This window comes from Dendropsophus ebraccatus, chromosome 7 (assembly GCF_027789765.1).
Source record: "Dendropsophus ebraccatus isolate aDenEbr1 chromosome 7, aDenEbr1.pat, whole genome shotgun sequence".
In the NCBI taxonomy this organism is placed as follows: Eukaryota; Metazoa; Chordata; class Amphibia; order Anura; family Hylidae; genus Dendropsophus; species Dendropsophus ebraccatus.
This window is the reverse complement of record NC_091460.1, coordinates 35,378,138-35,395,395: the sequence shown is the minus strand read 5'-3', so window position 1 is coordinate 35,395,395 and position 17,258 is coordinate 35,378,138. Positions and strand designations below refer to the sequence as shown.

At 44.2% G+C, this 17,258-nt stretch overlaps 1 protein-coding gene across 4 annotated transcripts in view; it reads right to left on the bottom strand.

Moving 5' to 3' along the window:
• Positions 1-429: 429 nt before the first annotated feature.
• The window catches only part of TACC3 (transforming acidic coiled-coil containing protein 3), a 23,635-nt gene continuing 6,806 nt past the window's right edge, over positions 430-17,258 (bottom strand). For all 4 annotated transcript variants that reach the window (XM_069977286.1, XM_069977283.1, XM_069977284.1 and 1 more), the window contains exons 2-16: positions 14,806-14,965; positions 14,514-14,650; positions 11,052-12,191; positions 7,613-7,688; positions 6,613-6,808; positions 6,471-6,529; positions 6,224-6,351; positions 6,038-6,146; positions 5,503-5,649; positions 4,808-4,884; positions 3,377-3,420; positions 2,495-2,655; positions 1,818-1,924; positions 1,259-1,379; positions 430-600 (exon numbers count right to left, since the gene is read on the bottom strand). In XM_069977286.1, the coding sequence (XP_069833387.1) occupies positions 535-600; positions 1,259-1,379; positions 1,818-1,924; positions 2,495-2,655; positions 3,377-3,420; positions 4,808-4,884; positions 5,503-5,649; positions 6,038-6,146; positions 6,224-6,351; positions 6,471-6,529; positions 6,613-6,808; positions 7,613-7,688; positions 11,052-12,191; positions 14,514-14,650; positions 14,806-14,964 (2,727 nt within the window). In that variant the 5' untranslated portion in view covers position 14,965 and the 3' untranslated portion in view covers positions 430-534. The remainder of the gene's footprint in view (positions 601-1,258; positions 1,380-1,817; positions 1,925-2,494; positions 2,656-3,376; positions 3,421-4,807; positions 4,885-5,502; positions 5,650-6,037; positions 6,147-6,223; positions 6,352-6,470; positions 6,530-6,612; positions 6,809-7,612; positions 7,689-11,051; positions 12,192-14,513; positions 14,651-14,805; positions 14,966-17,258) is intronic.

Genomic DNA, 17,258 nt, shown 5'->3' with positions numbered 1-17,258 from the left:
TATGTTTTTTTGTATGAAGAATATTGCAAGCAGGCGCAAGAGCCAAGCTCTTTCTGCCCAGTGCTGGCCGTTAGCTGCTGGGTATAATCTCCATTAACCATTTCAAAAGGGAATGTCCAGGCTTAGAAAGAAACACAGCCGCTTTCTTCAAGAAACAGCACCGCTCTCATCTTCAGTTTAGGGGGTGGTTTCACAGGTCAGTTCCATTAAAAGAAGGTGGCATTTATACATCTACACAAGTGTGTGTGCAGACAATATCCTGCCGACCGGATCATGATTTTGATGCTGGGAGCTCTGAATCAGTTTGAGTGTTTGTGCTACTGTACTGACAGCAGAGTAATGCAGATATTACAGTCCATCTCCCCAGCAGCCATCTCTTTTTTAGACCAACAGTGTGTGATGTAAGGACGTCATTCAATAACACCATCATGAGTTAAATAAAGTTCTATTTATTAGTTCCTATCAAACATATAAAAAGACAGTGACAATTAAAAAAAAAAAAAAATGAAATATACAAAGTGCTATAGCCGCAGATCAGATCTTCTCCATCTTTAGGATCAGGTCATCGCATATTTTGGTCAGCTCATCGTTTTCCTTTGTCTGAAATAAGATTAGAGAACCATTAATGCAGTAGACGTTACATATAAAAAAGAACCAGTACAAGTAACAAAGACAACTGAGCAGAGAGGACTCTGATCACAGCCACAAGAGGTATGGAAGGTAAAGCCAAACGCCACAGATAAGAGACCACTACGGAAGCCTATGGATGCAGTGCCATCCCACACTGACAGCATAAGCCATTTTGGCAACAGGCTCTAATTCCTGACTACACAGTGACACAGGGGCGTCTTACCTGGCTCATTTTTGCCAATATGGGGATTTGGACAGTGATCAGATCGTCTGACATGTCCGCAGGACAATTTACTTAATATTCTTTAAAAGGTATCTACCAACCCACCTCCCCAAACCGCCGGTACCAGCAATTTGATGAGAGAACCCTTTTACACCGACCGATTTATCTGAGATTATTGAAGCCAAAGTTTTTGAAGCATCACAATAAGAATGTGTCAAATTATGCAGACACCAAGCTCTGCCCCTGTCAGCATATGGAGAACAAAACCAGGCAGTGTTACTCCCATCCATCGCACCTGCACTAGCTTCTAGCCTAGCTGTGGAATAGACTGCTTGAAGTTATTGTCAGAAGCAAATTCTGGGTGGGGAAAAGAGGACAAACTACAAGATGTCACCACAAACTCACCTTCTGTTCTAGGGTACGTTCTAGTGACTGGATTTTCATCTGCTCTTTACGTAGTGTGGCCTGTAGAGCTGCTGATTCTGACTTGGCTTTGCTTCGTACTTGGGCGATTTCCTCATTGGCCCTGTGGAGGAGAGAGACAAGGGTAAATGCAGTTAAAACACAGCATTAGTACACATATTTGTTTAGTGCAAGAACAAAAAAAAAAAGTTCAAGGGTGGGTCATAAAGTCCCAACCCCACTCAGAGGGGGCATCATGTGACATTGCTGGGCCTTGTACAGCTACAATTACTGCAAAGTTCCCAATAGCAGGGATTTCTCTGAAGACTGATCACAGCAGAAGGCATTTTGGGCATATCAGGACATAAAATGGGTGTCTGGTCCTAGAACAGGCGATACACATGGACCAGAGGAGACTTGTTTTTAGCATCTTGTATTTAGAAATAGGGCTGGTTTTTCTTCTTTTAACTTTTTAGCAAAACGGAGGTGTGAAGTTTGTCAGGAAGGTGGCAGACATCAAGACACTACTTAGCAGACCACATTTTAGGGCTATTTAACATACTTGTTCAGCTTCTCCTCTGCATGAGCCTTAAGGGCCTGATAGCGCTGCTCTTCTTTCTTTATCCTTGCAAGATAATCTTCAACGCATTTCTTCAGGGCCTCTTCGTTCTAAAAATGCAGAAATGCTGAAAATTTAAGACTGACATACATAGACCCTGGTAGCATTATGTATAGATCTTGACACTGAGACAGGGCTTTCCTATAGGATTTGACACAGCTGGGAGCTGGTCTACAGAAACCAAAGGCCATGTATACAGACAGTAAGCAGCTGAGGCTTCCTGTACATGCCAAGCAGCAGATCAGTAGGGGTGACGCACCAATAAACTATTGATGGCCTATCCTGCAGACAGGTCACATGTGGTTTTTGTCTGGAAAACCTGTCTAACACTTGCCCCATTTGAAACTGGAATTGTCTCTGGCTGTGTTCACACTTTGTGGTAAGCCACATGTAAGAATTGCTTATTGTTTGAGCACACATGGACAAGGACAGAAAGTAAAAGCCCCCATACAGATTGCAGTAAAGTTGTCTAATGATTTGTTATATACATGCAGAGCCTATAGATGGTGTATGGGCACCTTAGCTAACGATTCACATGGTCTCTTATCCATGCAATTCCTGACTAGGCAGACATAACCAACTATCCAGTCATACAAAATGCTGTCATTCATCCTCCTTACCTTACGATATCCTTCCAAGACCTCCTTCTGCTTCTCAAACCTCTTGAACATCTCAGAGAAAGATTTCTCCATAGAGTTGAGGTCCATCTGCACCTGCTGCTTCTCCTGGATCTCCTTCTGCAGTTCTAATCTGCTCAGTTCCTTCTGTCTTTTGGAGTCCTCTTCACAAAAGAGAACAGAGATATGCATAAGTATACAAAGAAAGATGTGGGGAGTCATGTAATGTTACAAGGCTCCAGAGTAGATGTGTTTCTAACCAGCAATGACTGGCCACTATTATATCCTCCAGGCTGGGAGATCCACACTATTAGGGATTATGGGAAGCAAAATCACTTTTACTTTACATTGTATTGTATATGAGCAAGTGACATGTGAGACTCAAATTAATCCAAAAGAACACGTTGACACACATATATTATATATTATATATATATATATATATATATATATATATATATATATATATATATATATATATATATATATACATATATATACATATATATATATACATATATATATATACATATATATATACACACACACACACTTTTTTATTACACACACTTTTTTTATTACACACACTTTTTTAATTTTTTTATTTTTTTTAAACATGAATATATGACTGGTGGGCATCTGTTCTGAATATCAGAAGTAAGTGTTAAAAAAAAAAAAAAAAAGCCAAGCCACAGCCCCATGTACACGCATTGCCATGCTAGGTGAAGCTTTGCAGTCTCTTCAACATGCCAACCATTTGGACCATCACTGATGCTTAATCCGAATATAGTTCAACAAGGCACAGACTACACCCCTCCACAGAGATATTACACATTAATACTGTACTGTTGACCGAAGAAACCAACGAAACTGACACAAACTTACCCAGCATTTGTGTGATAGTGCTCTCAAACTCTGCAACAATTTTCCTGAAATTAAGAAAATAATTTTAGACATGTGACATGCTGCCGGCAATCATGGTTCGTGCGCTGGTGAAAGGGTTAAAGCCACTCTGTACCTCTCCCCCCCCCCCCCCCCCAACCACTTGCACCTTCGGATAGCTGCTTTTAATCCAGGATCAGTCCTGCGGTCCGTTCGGCAGGTGATGCAGTTATTGTCCTAAAAATAACTTTTAAACTTGCAGCCCTGTGCCCAACTGCCTAGAGTATCTGTGCATTAGGCTGGCACAACCTCTGTTCCTCCTCCCTGCCCTCTTCATCATTAGGAATGCTCCAGGCAGTTATTTTGCTATTCATCAGCTGTGTGAGCACGGCACATGGGCTGGATCGTTAAGGCACCTGTGTAGTGTTCACTGCAGAGGAATAGGACAAAATCCTGCCAGTGGCATTCCTTATGAGGAGGAGGGTGGGGAGGAGGGATGGTGCAAGGTTAGGGCATAGACACTCTAGGCCATGACAGTTTGACACAGGGCTGTTTTTTAGGACAATAACTGCATCACCTGCCGAACGGACCCCAGGACACATCTTGGATTAAAAGCTGCTATCCAAAAGGTAAAAGTGGTTTGGGGGGGGTGGCGGTCGACAGATTGTGGGTACAGAGTCGCTTTAATGGACTGTTGAAAGCAAAGAACCTGTAAAAAATTTTTTTATTACTGCAGAAGACTTCACATTGTGCTGCATTTCATCTTTAAGGGTGCATGCACACTACGGAATCCACACGGAAAAGCCATTGTGGATTCCGTCGCTCATCTCAGTCTGTGCCATAGACTTCATTCTATGGCCTGGCTGATTCCTCTGTCCGCTAAAAATTGACATGTGAATTATTTTGGGGATGGCGGAATCAGACTGTGCCTAGAATGAAGTCTATGGCACAGGCGGAGATGCATATGCCCGTGAGCAGGGGCCAGCGTCGGAATCCGCAGCGGCCTTTACGCATGTATTCCGCAGTGTGCATGCACCCCAATTCCACATGTAATCTTTTGGTTAGTTTCTAAAGGGCCCTACACGGGACAATTATAGTGTGGAAAATCGTTAAATCTCTGGAATTAAAAAATAAAAAAGTCTAGCTGCAGGCAACGATCAAAAAAATTTTTGTGTCACTTGATAGTTGATTTAGATCTGACTTTTAAAATCTTACGCTGTATTTCCACATTTGTTCACTAATAGTTTAGTGTAATTGCACATCCTTCATTCTTTTGCTGGGATCAGATGGAGTAAGTTACTGTAGTAATGACTGTAACCGACTATCATTGTGTAATATTGAAAACGATAAACAATCTCATTTGCAATTGTTTATCGTTAGAAACCGCTTCGTCTAATAGGACCCCAAGCCTTCCCTCCCTTTTTCTAGGCTTACCCCATCTCAACATATTCCAGGTAAAGTCTTTCATGTTTATTTTTCCACTCCAGAACTTCCAACTCTTTATCTTGAACCTTTTTGTAAGAGGGAAAAAAAATAATAATAATTATAACAGTGCAAGAATGTTAACCAACTTTATATGCAAGGGAATAAGCAGTTTAGGGTATATTCACATGTGGAAGATTTGTTTGCAGAACTAAGTGACATTCAGATTCCAGAAACGCATGTCCTGTTCTAATGAATGAGACCATTGCAGAAATCTCAAAGAGTTATCTGCATAGGAATACACCACAAGGATGATCCCTGTGCAGATTTACTGGGCTGCCCAAAAAAGTAATGATCCATTTACACATCAGCCAGACCACTGCTTTTACAACAGAGGGGTGATCTGTAACCTAGACAGGTGGGAAAGAGGAACATGAGTGCCAGAAACAAGCACAATAAACCACCTAAAGATGGTGCAAAACACTGCAGACAGAAATAGAAGACAAAAAATAAAATTAACAGGATACACAGATAGAATGGTCAGATGGCTAAAAAAAACTAGCCCCGCAGTTTTAATATATATATAATATATATATATATATATATATATATATATATATATAATCACTCTAGTACTTTAATACAACACTGCAGCAGAGTTTCTTGCCCAGCATTGCATCCCTCTATAATCACACTCAGTCACTCACCTCCAGCCTGACTTGCTCTATAGCCGCATCCATATCTTTCTGGCTGTATTTAAGAACCTCGACGATTGCCCCCACATCAGGCGGCAGAAGGAAGGGGTCAGGAGCCGGCACTATGTTTGTGGGGTCTGGAATTAGGGGAACATTGTCCTGTGGAATAAGAAGAATCTACTTAGTCAGTTGTGCTTGTAACCGGACACCCTTGTGAAGCGAATGCTTCCTAAACAACCCAGCGCTGCTATGGTGATAGACAAGGAGTCCCTGCTGCAGCCAGGAGGAAGAGTCTCGCCTACAGGTAAGATCCGCTAACACGAAGAGAAGAGGTTCCTTCCCATGTAGTCAGGTAACATGCAGAACACTGGTGCTCCGCAGCCACGTTACGTACAACTGAAACATCCCCGAACATGTGAACAAAGTGTAACAAAACTTGTTTATTTGGTTGATATTGGATAACAGAAGTCAGTGTTACATCTGCAGGCAGCAGCAAAAAAAAAAAAAAAAGTTGTCCACACCCAAGAAGTACCATGATAATACTTACAGAGACAGTGAAAGTCCCCAGGAGATCGAGTCCTTTGGGCTTTTCCTCGTTTTCAAGGCTCAGAATTATGGGAAAAGCTGGTTCGGGTAAAGGTCCAAAGAGCTCAGGGCTGAAAGAGGAAAGCAGGATTAAATAAGGAATCACACAACAGGTGCTGATGATCCCCCATCTTGTGCCACTCCTTACCCGTTGAACAGTGGTGGTACATGGCTGGCTAGGTTTGTGCCCGCTGGAGCAGACTTCTTGGGTGAGTCTCGCAGCAGAGGGTCAAATTTCAGGTACAGGGACTGCTTTCGGAGAGCAGATTCTTTAAACTGAAAGGACAAAAGAACAGGGAGGAGTGGAGGTACCTACTAAATTCCTAAGTTCCGTATGTCATGGTGGTCAGACAATAGGCGGCACAGGACGTAAATAATTCAGGGACAATACTTACTGAAGAGGAGCCAAAGTTCTCCAAGTAGTCAATTTCTATTGGTTGTCCGAATCCCTCAACTGCAGAAGACCAACAAACCAGTTACCAAGATAAGCTGCAGAATGGTTTAGTTATCCCCCCACATATAAAACCATCTTCTTACATTCAGTAGCAGGCTTAAAGTCAAACTCATTGGCTGATGTGAAGTCAGTCTGGAGGGCATCTCCAAATTCTATATCTGGTAATCCCCCATAATCGGGTAGTGCATTAGACTCGGAGACTGCAGGCTCTTCTAGGGGCTTGTCTTCAGTCTGTACAGTGGGAATTTCCTCTGGGACAGTCTTCACAGCATCTTCAACCTAAGGAGAGAGCATGTGATTGCATTAGGACTAGAGATGAGCGAACCTGGAGCATACTCGAGTCAATCCGAACTTTCGGCATGTGATTAGCGGTGGCTGCTGAAGTTGGATAAAGCCCTAAGGCTATGTGGAAATTATGGATATAGTCATTGGCTGTATCCATGTTTTCCAGACAACCTTAGAGCTTTATCCAAGTTCAGCAGCCCCAGCTAATCAAATACCGAACGTTCGGGTCCGGATCGACTCGAACCCGAACACGGTGCACTCATCTCTAATTGGGACACAACTTTCCAGGCTATTTACATCAGGTTATAGGGGGTTTAGCAGTTCCCTTCAAATAACCCCAATAAGGAACTCTACCATGTTATCCCACAAAATCACACCGCCCCAGTAAGAGCCATTAAAGGCATTATCCAGTATTAGAAAAGGCTGTGACAAAACAGCACTACCATGTTATCAGGGTGTGTGTGGTATTACAACCGAGCGCCATTCCCTTCAATGGAGATGAGCTCGAAGACAGACACCCATGTTTTTCTAAGCCTGAACAACCCCTTTAACGCTGGGGAAATCTACCAAACACCCACTGAGATCTATTTGACTAATGTAGACAAACTGGTCAGCACCTGCCAAATACAGGAGCAAGTAAAAGTTAAGGCAGGTTATTAAGGTTATTTTATAGGGAAAAGCATCCACAGGTGTTTTATGTCAGACAAATTATGGAATATTTTCAGCAATAATAAAATTCTGCAGATTATCCATAGTAGAGAGTGATAAGGAACACAAAGCGAATGAAAGATTCCCTACCTTGTTCTCCTGGGTAATGTCTACTGTGCTTACAGCCTGAGGTTCTGTGTCAGCCATGCTGGGCTGCTCAAGGGATCTATAGAAACAGATAGAAGGGTTCTAATAAGACTCATTTACAGTCTAGGTTGCATAACAAATTGAATATTTGTCCATCACACCTTCCCCATAAACCCCGAAGACCAACATCTCGCCCTTTAAAGGGAACCTGTCACCCCCCCAGTGGCGGGGTGACAGGCTCCCGACCCCCCGCTACAGCCCCCTATACTAACCTGATCCCGCTTCCGGATCCGGTCGGGTCACGGAGATCTCAGCCGCTGCAGAGAGATGACTCAAACGCTCAGAGAATGATGGAGCGCTGGACTCTCCTGTCATTCTCTATGAGCGTTGGACTCATCTGTCAGCGTGCGCGCGCCGGCCTGCAGCGGCTGATATCTCCCTGACCCGACCGGATCCAGAAGCGGGACCCGGCGGGATCAGGTGAGTATAGGGGGCTGTAGCGGAGGGTCGGGAGCCTGTCACCCCGGCACGGGGGGGGGGGGGGGGGGGGGGGGGTGACAGGTTCCCTTTAACTGATGGGAACCTGTCACAGATCATGAAATGACCCCACCCCTATTTAGGGCGGGTTCACATTGAGCAATTCTCGCGGATAAACTCCCGCCAGCTGTAAGCGCGCCTTTCCGCCGGCTCCATAGACATCATTCTATGGGCCGGCTGATTCTGCCGAAAGAACTGACACGTCAATTCTTTCAGCGGAATCCGGAATCAGCCGGCCCATAGAATGGTGTGTATGGAGCCAGCGGAAAGGCGCGCGTCTGAGCGCGTACAGCCGGCAGAATTCCGGAGTTTATCCGCAAAAATACCTCAATGTGAACCCACCCTAATAGCTTGTATTAAAGTACATACTTTTGCACATGCTGCTCCAACAAAGCAGGATGACTGTAGAACATGTAGCAAGTTTTGGGCCCAAGTCCTGCTCATTGACTGATTTAAAGGACAACTCCGGCGGAAAAAATTTTTTTTTAGCTTATTTAACACACGTTACAAAGTTATATAACTTTGTAATGTGGTTAAATACCCGGTCTGGCCCCCTTCTCCCACTTTCGGACCCCCGACCCCCACGCCCGGAAGTTAAAGAATGTATACATTACCTATTACGATCGTCACGGTCCTCTTCTCCCGGGCGGCATCTGGTGACGACGACGACATCAGGGCCGGGGGGCGGGCCGGGTCTTCTTCCTCCTAGGCGTCTTCATAGAGAGTGAATGGGACGGAAAAGGCTGCTGGTGCACATGCGCACCAGCAGCCTTTTCATTGGCTGGAGCGCATCACATGGCTTCCAGCTTGCTCAGCCCTGATTGGCTGAGGTTGCTGGAAGCCATGTGATGCGCTCCAGCCAATGAAAAGGCTGCCGGTGCGCAAGCGCACTGGCAGCCTTTTCCATCCCCAGGACCCAGAAGTCAGAGACATCGCTGGACGGCGGGCGAATGGAGTGGCGATCGTCACCGAAGGGATGGTGAGTATGGTGTCTGTGTGTTTTTTTTTTTTTGGGGGGGGGGGGGGGGGGGGGTTCCCGCCGGAGTTGTCCTTTAATGCTAAAATGCATTAAAGGAAAAGTCAGGCGAAAATTTTTATTACAGTATTGTATTGCCCCCCAAAAGATATACAATTCCCTAATATCCACTTATTACAGAAAATGCTTATAAAGTGCTTTTTTCCCCTGCACTTACTACTGCATCAAGGCTTCACTTCCTGGATAACATGGTGATGTCACGACCCGACTCCCAGAGCTGTGCGGGCTGTGGCTGCTGGAGAGGATGATGGCAGGGGGACACTGAGGGACACAGGGCACTGGAGGGACACTGAGCATCCCTCTGCCATCATCCTCTCCAGCAGCCACAGCCTGCACAGCTCTGGGAGTCGGGTCGTGACATCACCATTTTATCCAGGAAGTGAAGCCTTGATGTAGTAGTAAGTGCAGGGAAAAAGCACTTTATAAGCATTTCCCGTAATAAGTGTATGTTGGTAATTTATAACTTTTGGGGGGCAATGCAATGCTTTAATAAAAATTTTCGTCTGACTTCTTTAAAATCTGAGGCATCTCAAACACCTTCTGTATACTACTTAATATATACATGTTCATGACAAGAGGTTTTGAGTTGGGGTTAAAGTGTCACTTTTTTGCAGAAATCAATAGTCCAGGCGATAGAAACTTTGTAACTGGGTTTATTAGGCAAATATGCCATAATCTGCATTCAAAAAGACTTTTCCCAGCCCTCCCCCCCCCTCCTCTCTCATTCACTGCTCATTATCAGGAAAGCTTGACTCTTTTACATCAGTTGAGCCCTGTATAACCTTTTACATCAGTTGAGCCCTGTATAACCTATGGAGATGGGAGGGGGAGGAGGGAGATTAGTCGGCAGCAGAGAACAAAGGATTACACAGCGAGACATGTGTGAAAGCCAGTATTCACAGGTCAGTGCTGAGTCAGAGGAGAAAGTCCAGTGATGTAGCTGTAAATTAACTTTGTTGTCCTGTTTTGGTGCCTCATCTCCCTCCACACCTCCCCTCTTTATAGAAAACCACGAAGACAGGGGGGAGAGCTTTAAACTGATTTTTCATGATTAAAAAAAAGAAAAAAAAAAAACAAACAATTACAGAGTTTCTTAAAAAATTGCCTGTACTATTGATTGCTGCAAAAAAATAAATAAAAATAAATTAAACAGTGACACTCCAACAAAGTTAGACAAAAACACAACACCACCCAGTCCTCAGGTTATGCGAGGTATGACAACTCCATTCACTTCAATGGAACAGAGCTGCAAAACCGCACACCCCAACTGAAGACAGGAGAGGTGCGGCTTCTGGAAGAAAGTGGACAGAATTCCCAGTAAGGACACATACAGATCTACAGGATCTGCAGCAGATTTCGCTATCCATTGACTTTAATAGGTTTGCAGTAGTGGAGGATTCATTGTGAGCCCACTGAATTCAACGGGTAGCAAAATACAGGATATTCTCAAACATGAAAACTGTGGAAAGAAACCTTATGAATAAGGGAAATCGTAATATAGTAATTTCCAGTAAGGCTGGGTTTGCACTAAAAAAAAAAAAAAAATTTCCTATTCATTTTTTTTTACAAAAAAAAGTATGCCTATATGTGCATCCGTTTTGAACTGTTTTTCCATTGACTTTAACTAAAAAAATAAAAAAAAAATCAAAGTATCAAAACGGATCTGTGCTTAACGGACACGTTAGTTTCTTTAGAGACATTTGCTTGCTGCTAGATAGGAGGAAGACCCAACTGAGAATTAATAGCATGGCCTTTGACTACATCTCCTAACATTCACCACCACCCCACATGACCTGGTCAGTAGCAGGAGAGACAGGGGGTCACTGTATAATCAATACTACAAACTCTTTATTGTTAGCATGTCCTTACTTTTCAGTGTCCTCTGAGGAGCCATCAGCTTTTCCACGCAATTCTTCCACAGGTTCTCCAGCATCTGTGGTTGGTGTGCCGTCCTCTTTCTTCACACATGGCGTATCAGAAAGCGGCTTCACCACTTTCGGGGAACCAGCAATTTTCGACCCTCCACTTCCAAAAGGATTAAAGTTGGGATCATCAAACTTATCCCAGTCAAAGTTGTATGAGGCTTTGGGAACAATGACATCATCTTCGGGTTCTGAGGGTTTGGGAGGCTCTTGTTCCTTAGGTTTCTCTGCTGCAGCTTCCTTGGGTACAGCTGGTTTCTTGGGCACCGGTTTGACACCAAGGCGCTTGCCCAGCTTCTTAGGTGGTGGTTTTTTGGCAGGGGCATCGCCTCCACCAAAGTCAAACTCCAGTTTTAATGGCTCGCCTTTGTGATCCTCCCCATTTTCAGAAATTGGCTTTGGAGAATTTTGCAGCTTGGAACCTCCAGTGTTAAATGGATCAATGCAGTCGATCTGGTCAGGGTCAAATTTGTAAGAGGACTTTGGGAGTGGAGGTGAACTTGAGACATCAGCCAGTAATGCATCAGCTTCTAGGTTAGTAGAGTTCGGTACCGCGTCAGCCCCAGAGGCGTCCACACTGACAACCTGCACCTCCATTGGGGGACTACTCTGGTCTACACTTTCATTGGCAGCCATGTTTGATGCCACCACGGGTGCAGGATTAGTTTCCTCCACTAGAGGAACGGTGTCATCTAAAGACACTTTACTGGACGGGTCGTTACTTGCAGGGCCAAGCTGTACAGTGACAGGGGAGTCCGGATTTGACAAGCTAGCCCTCAGTATAGCCACAGTCTGATCCAGAGGGGCATCATCATTCACCTCTAACAAGCTTTTCACCTCCAAGTTGGGCGATGGCTCAGTGACGTCACAAGGAGGTTCAGACATGTCACACGTAGGTTCAGACAAATCACATGATGAAGGCTCAGGTTTCACCGGCGAATTCATCATTTTATTTGTACTTTTGAAGGGATTGACTTCATCCAGATTGTCAAAATCAATTGTGTACGCCCCCATGCTCTTTAGTGGGATTTCATCCTCAGGAAGGCTCGTGGGATCACTCATAACATTCGGCTCCTCTGTCAACAAACTGGGGTGGGGGAAAAAAAAAATAAAATTACATAACCTAAGTATGAAAGTACAAAAATACGATAGTATGACAGATACACGGGCAGCGATGGGGGACAGAAATAGTGATCAGCACTAGTAATAGTAACACAGAATAGTATTTAAAAAAAAAAAAAAAAAAAAAAAAAAGGCCACCAATACTTCTCCAAATGCAGAGATTTTGGGTCAGATTGCCTCTTGATAAGGTGCTAAACATGCAGCATATATATATACTTATAGTTCAATTCTAGACACTCAGACAAAAATGAAGCATCTTTGCCTCCTGCATTTCCTGCCGCACCCACAGAAATACTCTATCACACTGACAGAACATAACAGTGCCGTAACAGTGTGACCTGGGACACATCAAGTATGACAACTACATAGAAAGCAACACGAAGTGTTGTGTGACTCATTTTAGTAAGTCATGAATCTAGCCCCTTGAATTCACCATAACACGCTATCCAGTCATAATTGCAGTACCAGCAGTCAGACCAGGCATTACTAAAGTTACAGCAAAAAAAACAAAAAAAAAAAAAACACGCACTACTTACTTAAGAGTTTAATCTCCAGTTTTGCACCATTTTTGTCAAATTTTGGGGGTGTTTTTTCATAACAAGCTGTGATGCACATGTACAAGTGTCATATCCTTAAATTACATACTTGATGCAACTCTCTTTAAAAGGGCATTTTAAATTCGAGGTACAAGGTACTCCTACCATGTAATAGAGGCTCCACCGATAAGTCAGCCCATTTGGTACACTGGAATTGCTGCCCACCTGCGTCTCCCTTACTGAGGCCACGGCATAGAGCAGCTCAGTATTCATTAGGGCGCTATTCCACCGGACGATTGTACGCATAATCATTAACGATTAACGATCTCAAACGACCGCTATTGCAAAAGACCTGAAAACGTTCACTCATCTCCATGGAACAATAATCGTTACTTATGATCGTATTTGCGATTGTTTTTTTTAAGACTGCAAACGTCTTATTCAATGCGAACGATTGGTGAAAGTTTTGCGAACGAGCAACGATAAAAATAGGTCCAGGTCTTATAAAACGATCAACGATTTCTAGTTCTGTCCTTAATCGTTAAGGGCATTTCAACCAACGACTATCGTTTAGATTCGAACGATTTAACGATAATCGTCCGGCGGAATAGGGCCCTTAGTAGCCCTTTTTTGAGGAGCAGGCACCTGGCTGTTGAGTGGTAGAGGACCATCCTTAGCGGGCAAAATAGGCCAGCATATCAAATGTTATCAGAATGGTACAGAGTATCAAAAATTCTGGTATCGTGACATCACTAGTCCAAGTCTAATGGTGCGTTTACAGACAGATTTATCTGACAGATTTTTGAAGTCAAAGCCAGGAACAGACTACAAACATAGAACAGATCATAAAGGAAACACTAAGATTTCTCCTCTTTTCTAATCCATTCCAGGCTTTGGCTTTAAAAATCTGTCAGATAAATCTGTGTAAACACACCATTAGTCAGTAATTGGTTGAGAGAGCTGGAGGTGGCAAAGAAGAGGACAGCGAGGGGAGCGCAGACAGGCAAGTATTGCACCAAAACAATTGGTTCACTATTTTAGTACTGTTTGGTACGCAAATTTTTGAATACTTTGCTCATAGGCCTTAACCCCTTGCCGCAACATGACGTTCCAGCAACGCCATGTTGTCCCTGCCTCCCCCGCGCTCTCCCTAGTGGCAATCGGGCAGCGGGAGAAGGCTGTCTCACACAGCCTCCTCTTGCTGCCACTGCCCAGAGGAGAGCTGTGCTCTCTCCTCCTAACCAAAATTACATTGTTAATAGTTATACGCATTGCAGAGTTATCACTAGATAGAGACTGGTTTGACTTTGCCTGAGTAGGCATGTAATTTATTGCAGCAGTGGGCATAGGCAGCGCCTGACATTTGGGATACCACTAGACAGGATGTACACTAACCTGCTGATGTTCGTTTTTGACAAGGCCAGAAGGGGTAAAAGGGGTCTTATGGTCAATACAGACCAGTAATGCCAGCAGATCCTACCAGCAAAAGCTGCATTATGTTTGTCCAGCTGTTTAGTCAACGCCCTTCTACAATGAATTAGTCATGTAGATCAGCTGATCAACACATCCCGCTTTAGACCTCTACAACTAAGCAGAGGATGTTGCAGCTAACCATGAATATACTACATGCCAGGCAAACAATGAGTCCATGTGTCCTAACATCATGACAGTCCCTTTTAGTTTGTAGGTGCAGTGTCCCTTTAAGAGCACATTCATACAAAACAGGATGGCATAAGATATTGGAGACTCACCATGTGGAGGAGAGGTGCAGCTGCTCCAGCGCCTGAGCACAGTCATCCAGTGTGAACACGCTCTCCTGTTTGTCCGCCACGCTGGGAGTTACAATCCTTCGGGTCTGAGGATCCCTCATTGGTGTCTGAAAAGTCACCTAAAATCACAATCGGTTCACTATGAGAAACACATGTGGCTATATATAGCGCTTCCTGTGTACGCCAGACGGGCTGAAAACCACTTATTATGAAAGTAGATGAGAACTTTTCATAGCCCAACCATGAATTACAGCCCGGCCCTGTCCCCAGATACCTTCATGCTCTTCACCGCACTCTTGGGAGGCAGATTATCCTTCTGTGAGGGGCGCAGGATGGAGGGTCTGCCGGTGCCCGGAGGAGTGAACAGGAAGTCACACGTCTCAGCTGTTATGTCGCTGCCAAAGTTTTCATCATTGAATATTTGCAGACTCATTCTAAGAGAGAGGAGACATAGTGAGAAGTTGAGACAACATACATATATACACGCTGTATACAGAGGAGAGGACTCGCACCAAAGACTACACCATATCATGTGGAAACCCTATGAAAGCACTTCCTGGACCTCCGGTAGAGGAAGCCAGAAGTTACTTTGTAGTAACACTACAGGCTGCACAGCACATTGTAAGCCATCTCTTCTTGGAGAGTTATCACAGGATTTAGTCATGAGGTTTTGGTAAGAAATTATAAAGGAAACTATAAAAGCCTTCAGGTTTCCGTTCATTGATTGTAACCAAAGGTCATGAAGCAGAAAAAGAAAGAAAGTGCTAGGATATACAGAGTAGTGATCTGCCATGGACGCCGCCTGACACATCACCGCTGCTCCTGGAGTGTCAGGCAGGGGGCGCTATGTTATAATGCATTATACTGACATGTCCCATCTGTACAAAGCATCAGGCGGTAGATTTCCCCCAGCAGCTCCAGGGCCAAGGTGGTCACACCGACATTTCCTCTAACAATGTCACTCAGCACTAGACAATGCGAGCCGGACCCCTCCACAACAAGCAATCTGTCTTGTGTATTAAACATACAGGTCATCCGATGATATACTGCACAATACACCAATATATTCCCAGTCTATTTAAACATTGATTAGAACGAAAAGCATTATACCTATGGCACCTTGGTTCTTCCAGAATCAGAGCGCGCAGAAGCACCCGTGTGTCTAGACAGTGTGATAAGTGTGACAACTATGTATAGAGCGCAAAAAAGTTGTCACTCCTAGTCATAACTACAGGGATAATCTCTAGTAACTATTATATATGTGTACACTACACACACCAGCCAGACCACTGCTATTAGAGCAGGATGGTGGTCAGTAACCTAGACAAGGGGAAGCAAAGAACAGCATATCTGGAGGAGACCCCCCCCCCCCCCCCCCGGGGACCGGCACATATTATCAACAGCGATGATCAGTGTCCCGCAGCACCGTTCACGCCACCGTCTCCATGTCCATTGAAAGCCGGAGTTCACACTATCCAATGCATTCTCTATGGGAGAGCGAGACTTCCGGCCTTCAATCGATATGGAGAGAGAAGAGCAGTGGCATGAAGGCACCCAGGGTTTGAACTGCGCCGCAGGACCAGAAGGAAACCACCGGGACACCGATCATGCCTGGTGAGTATACACGCCAGCGCAGGGACAAATAAAATATTTCCGGAGTGCTTCTTTATCCATTAGCTGAAATGGGAATACACCTTTAGGCCAGGTACACACTACGTAAAAAACGAGGCCGTATTTCATAACGGCCATATTTGCGCAAATATCGGCCGTTCACGCAAATACGGCAGTGTTTTTTTGTTTTTTTTTTTAAGTAGTGTGAACATAGCCTTAAACTGCGTTCACACATACTTTTTAAGACAATGCCCGTTTTCAATTAAAACAACCGTTCTTTTCACAATGCAACAATGTGCATTGATGTCAATGCAAACAGCAACCGTCGCTTCACACATGTATATAACAGCCGCTGTTTGCATTGGCCGTCAATGGATCATGTCAAATCACTTCCAGGCGTTGTCCATAGACTTCACTGTTCACTATTGTTCGATGCTCAAAACGGCTGTGTTTTTTTTTTTTTTTTTTTTAATTTTTTATAAGTTGTGTGAACATAGCCTCAAAGGGAAGGTCAGTCATAATTCATGTTACAAACTGTTAGTTCAAGGAGACACACGGTACCTTCCAGCTCTAGAATAGGGCTTTTATTCTCTGGCCAAAGAGTCCAAGCGGCATCCAGAAAGCCTCTTTATACTACAGAAAAGAAACTTTCTGCATTCTGGAAGCACAGACAGATATATGAATGGCACCATGTGTCTCCCTGACCAGCAGATTGGAGCATAAACAGCTGACAGATTCCTTTTAATTCCCCATCATCCAGTTGATTCACAAATTGTTCAGAAACGTCCAGGTACACATCGGTGTTTGTAACGTGGTGGCGTCAAAATTATGTCTAATGGAGACGTTGCAAACCACACAGCGCAGCTAAGGAATACTCCGCGCCCCAGATACACATGCTGGGAGTTATAACCACAGCTCATCTGAGACCCAAGTCATATCCAATTCCTTCACTGTCGCACAAACCCCTGGAACTAGTGGGTGTACCAGGATCTTCTCCACACCACGCGCTCGGACAATACTCTGCAGTTTTGTCTTTTTCGCACCTCTGACACCGTAAGATCTCACAGTCTCCAGCAATAAGCATCTAAGATTTCATAGACGACTGCTCCAGACAAC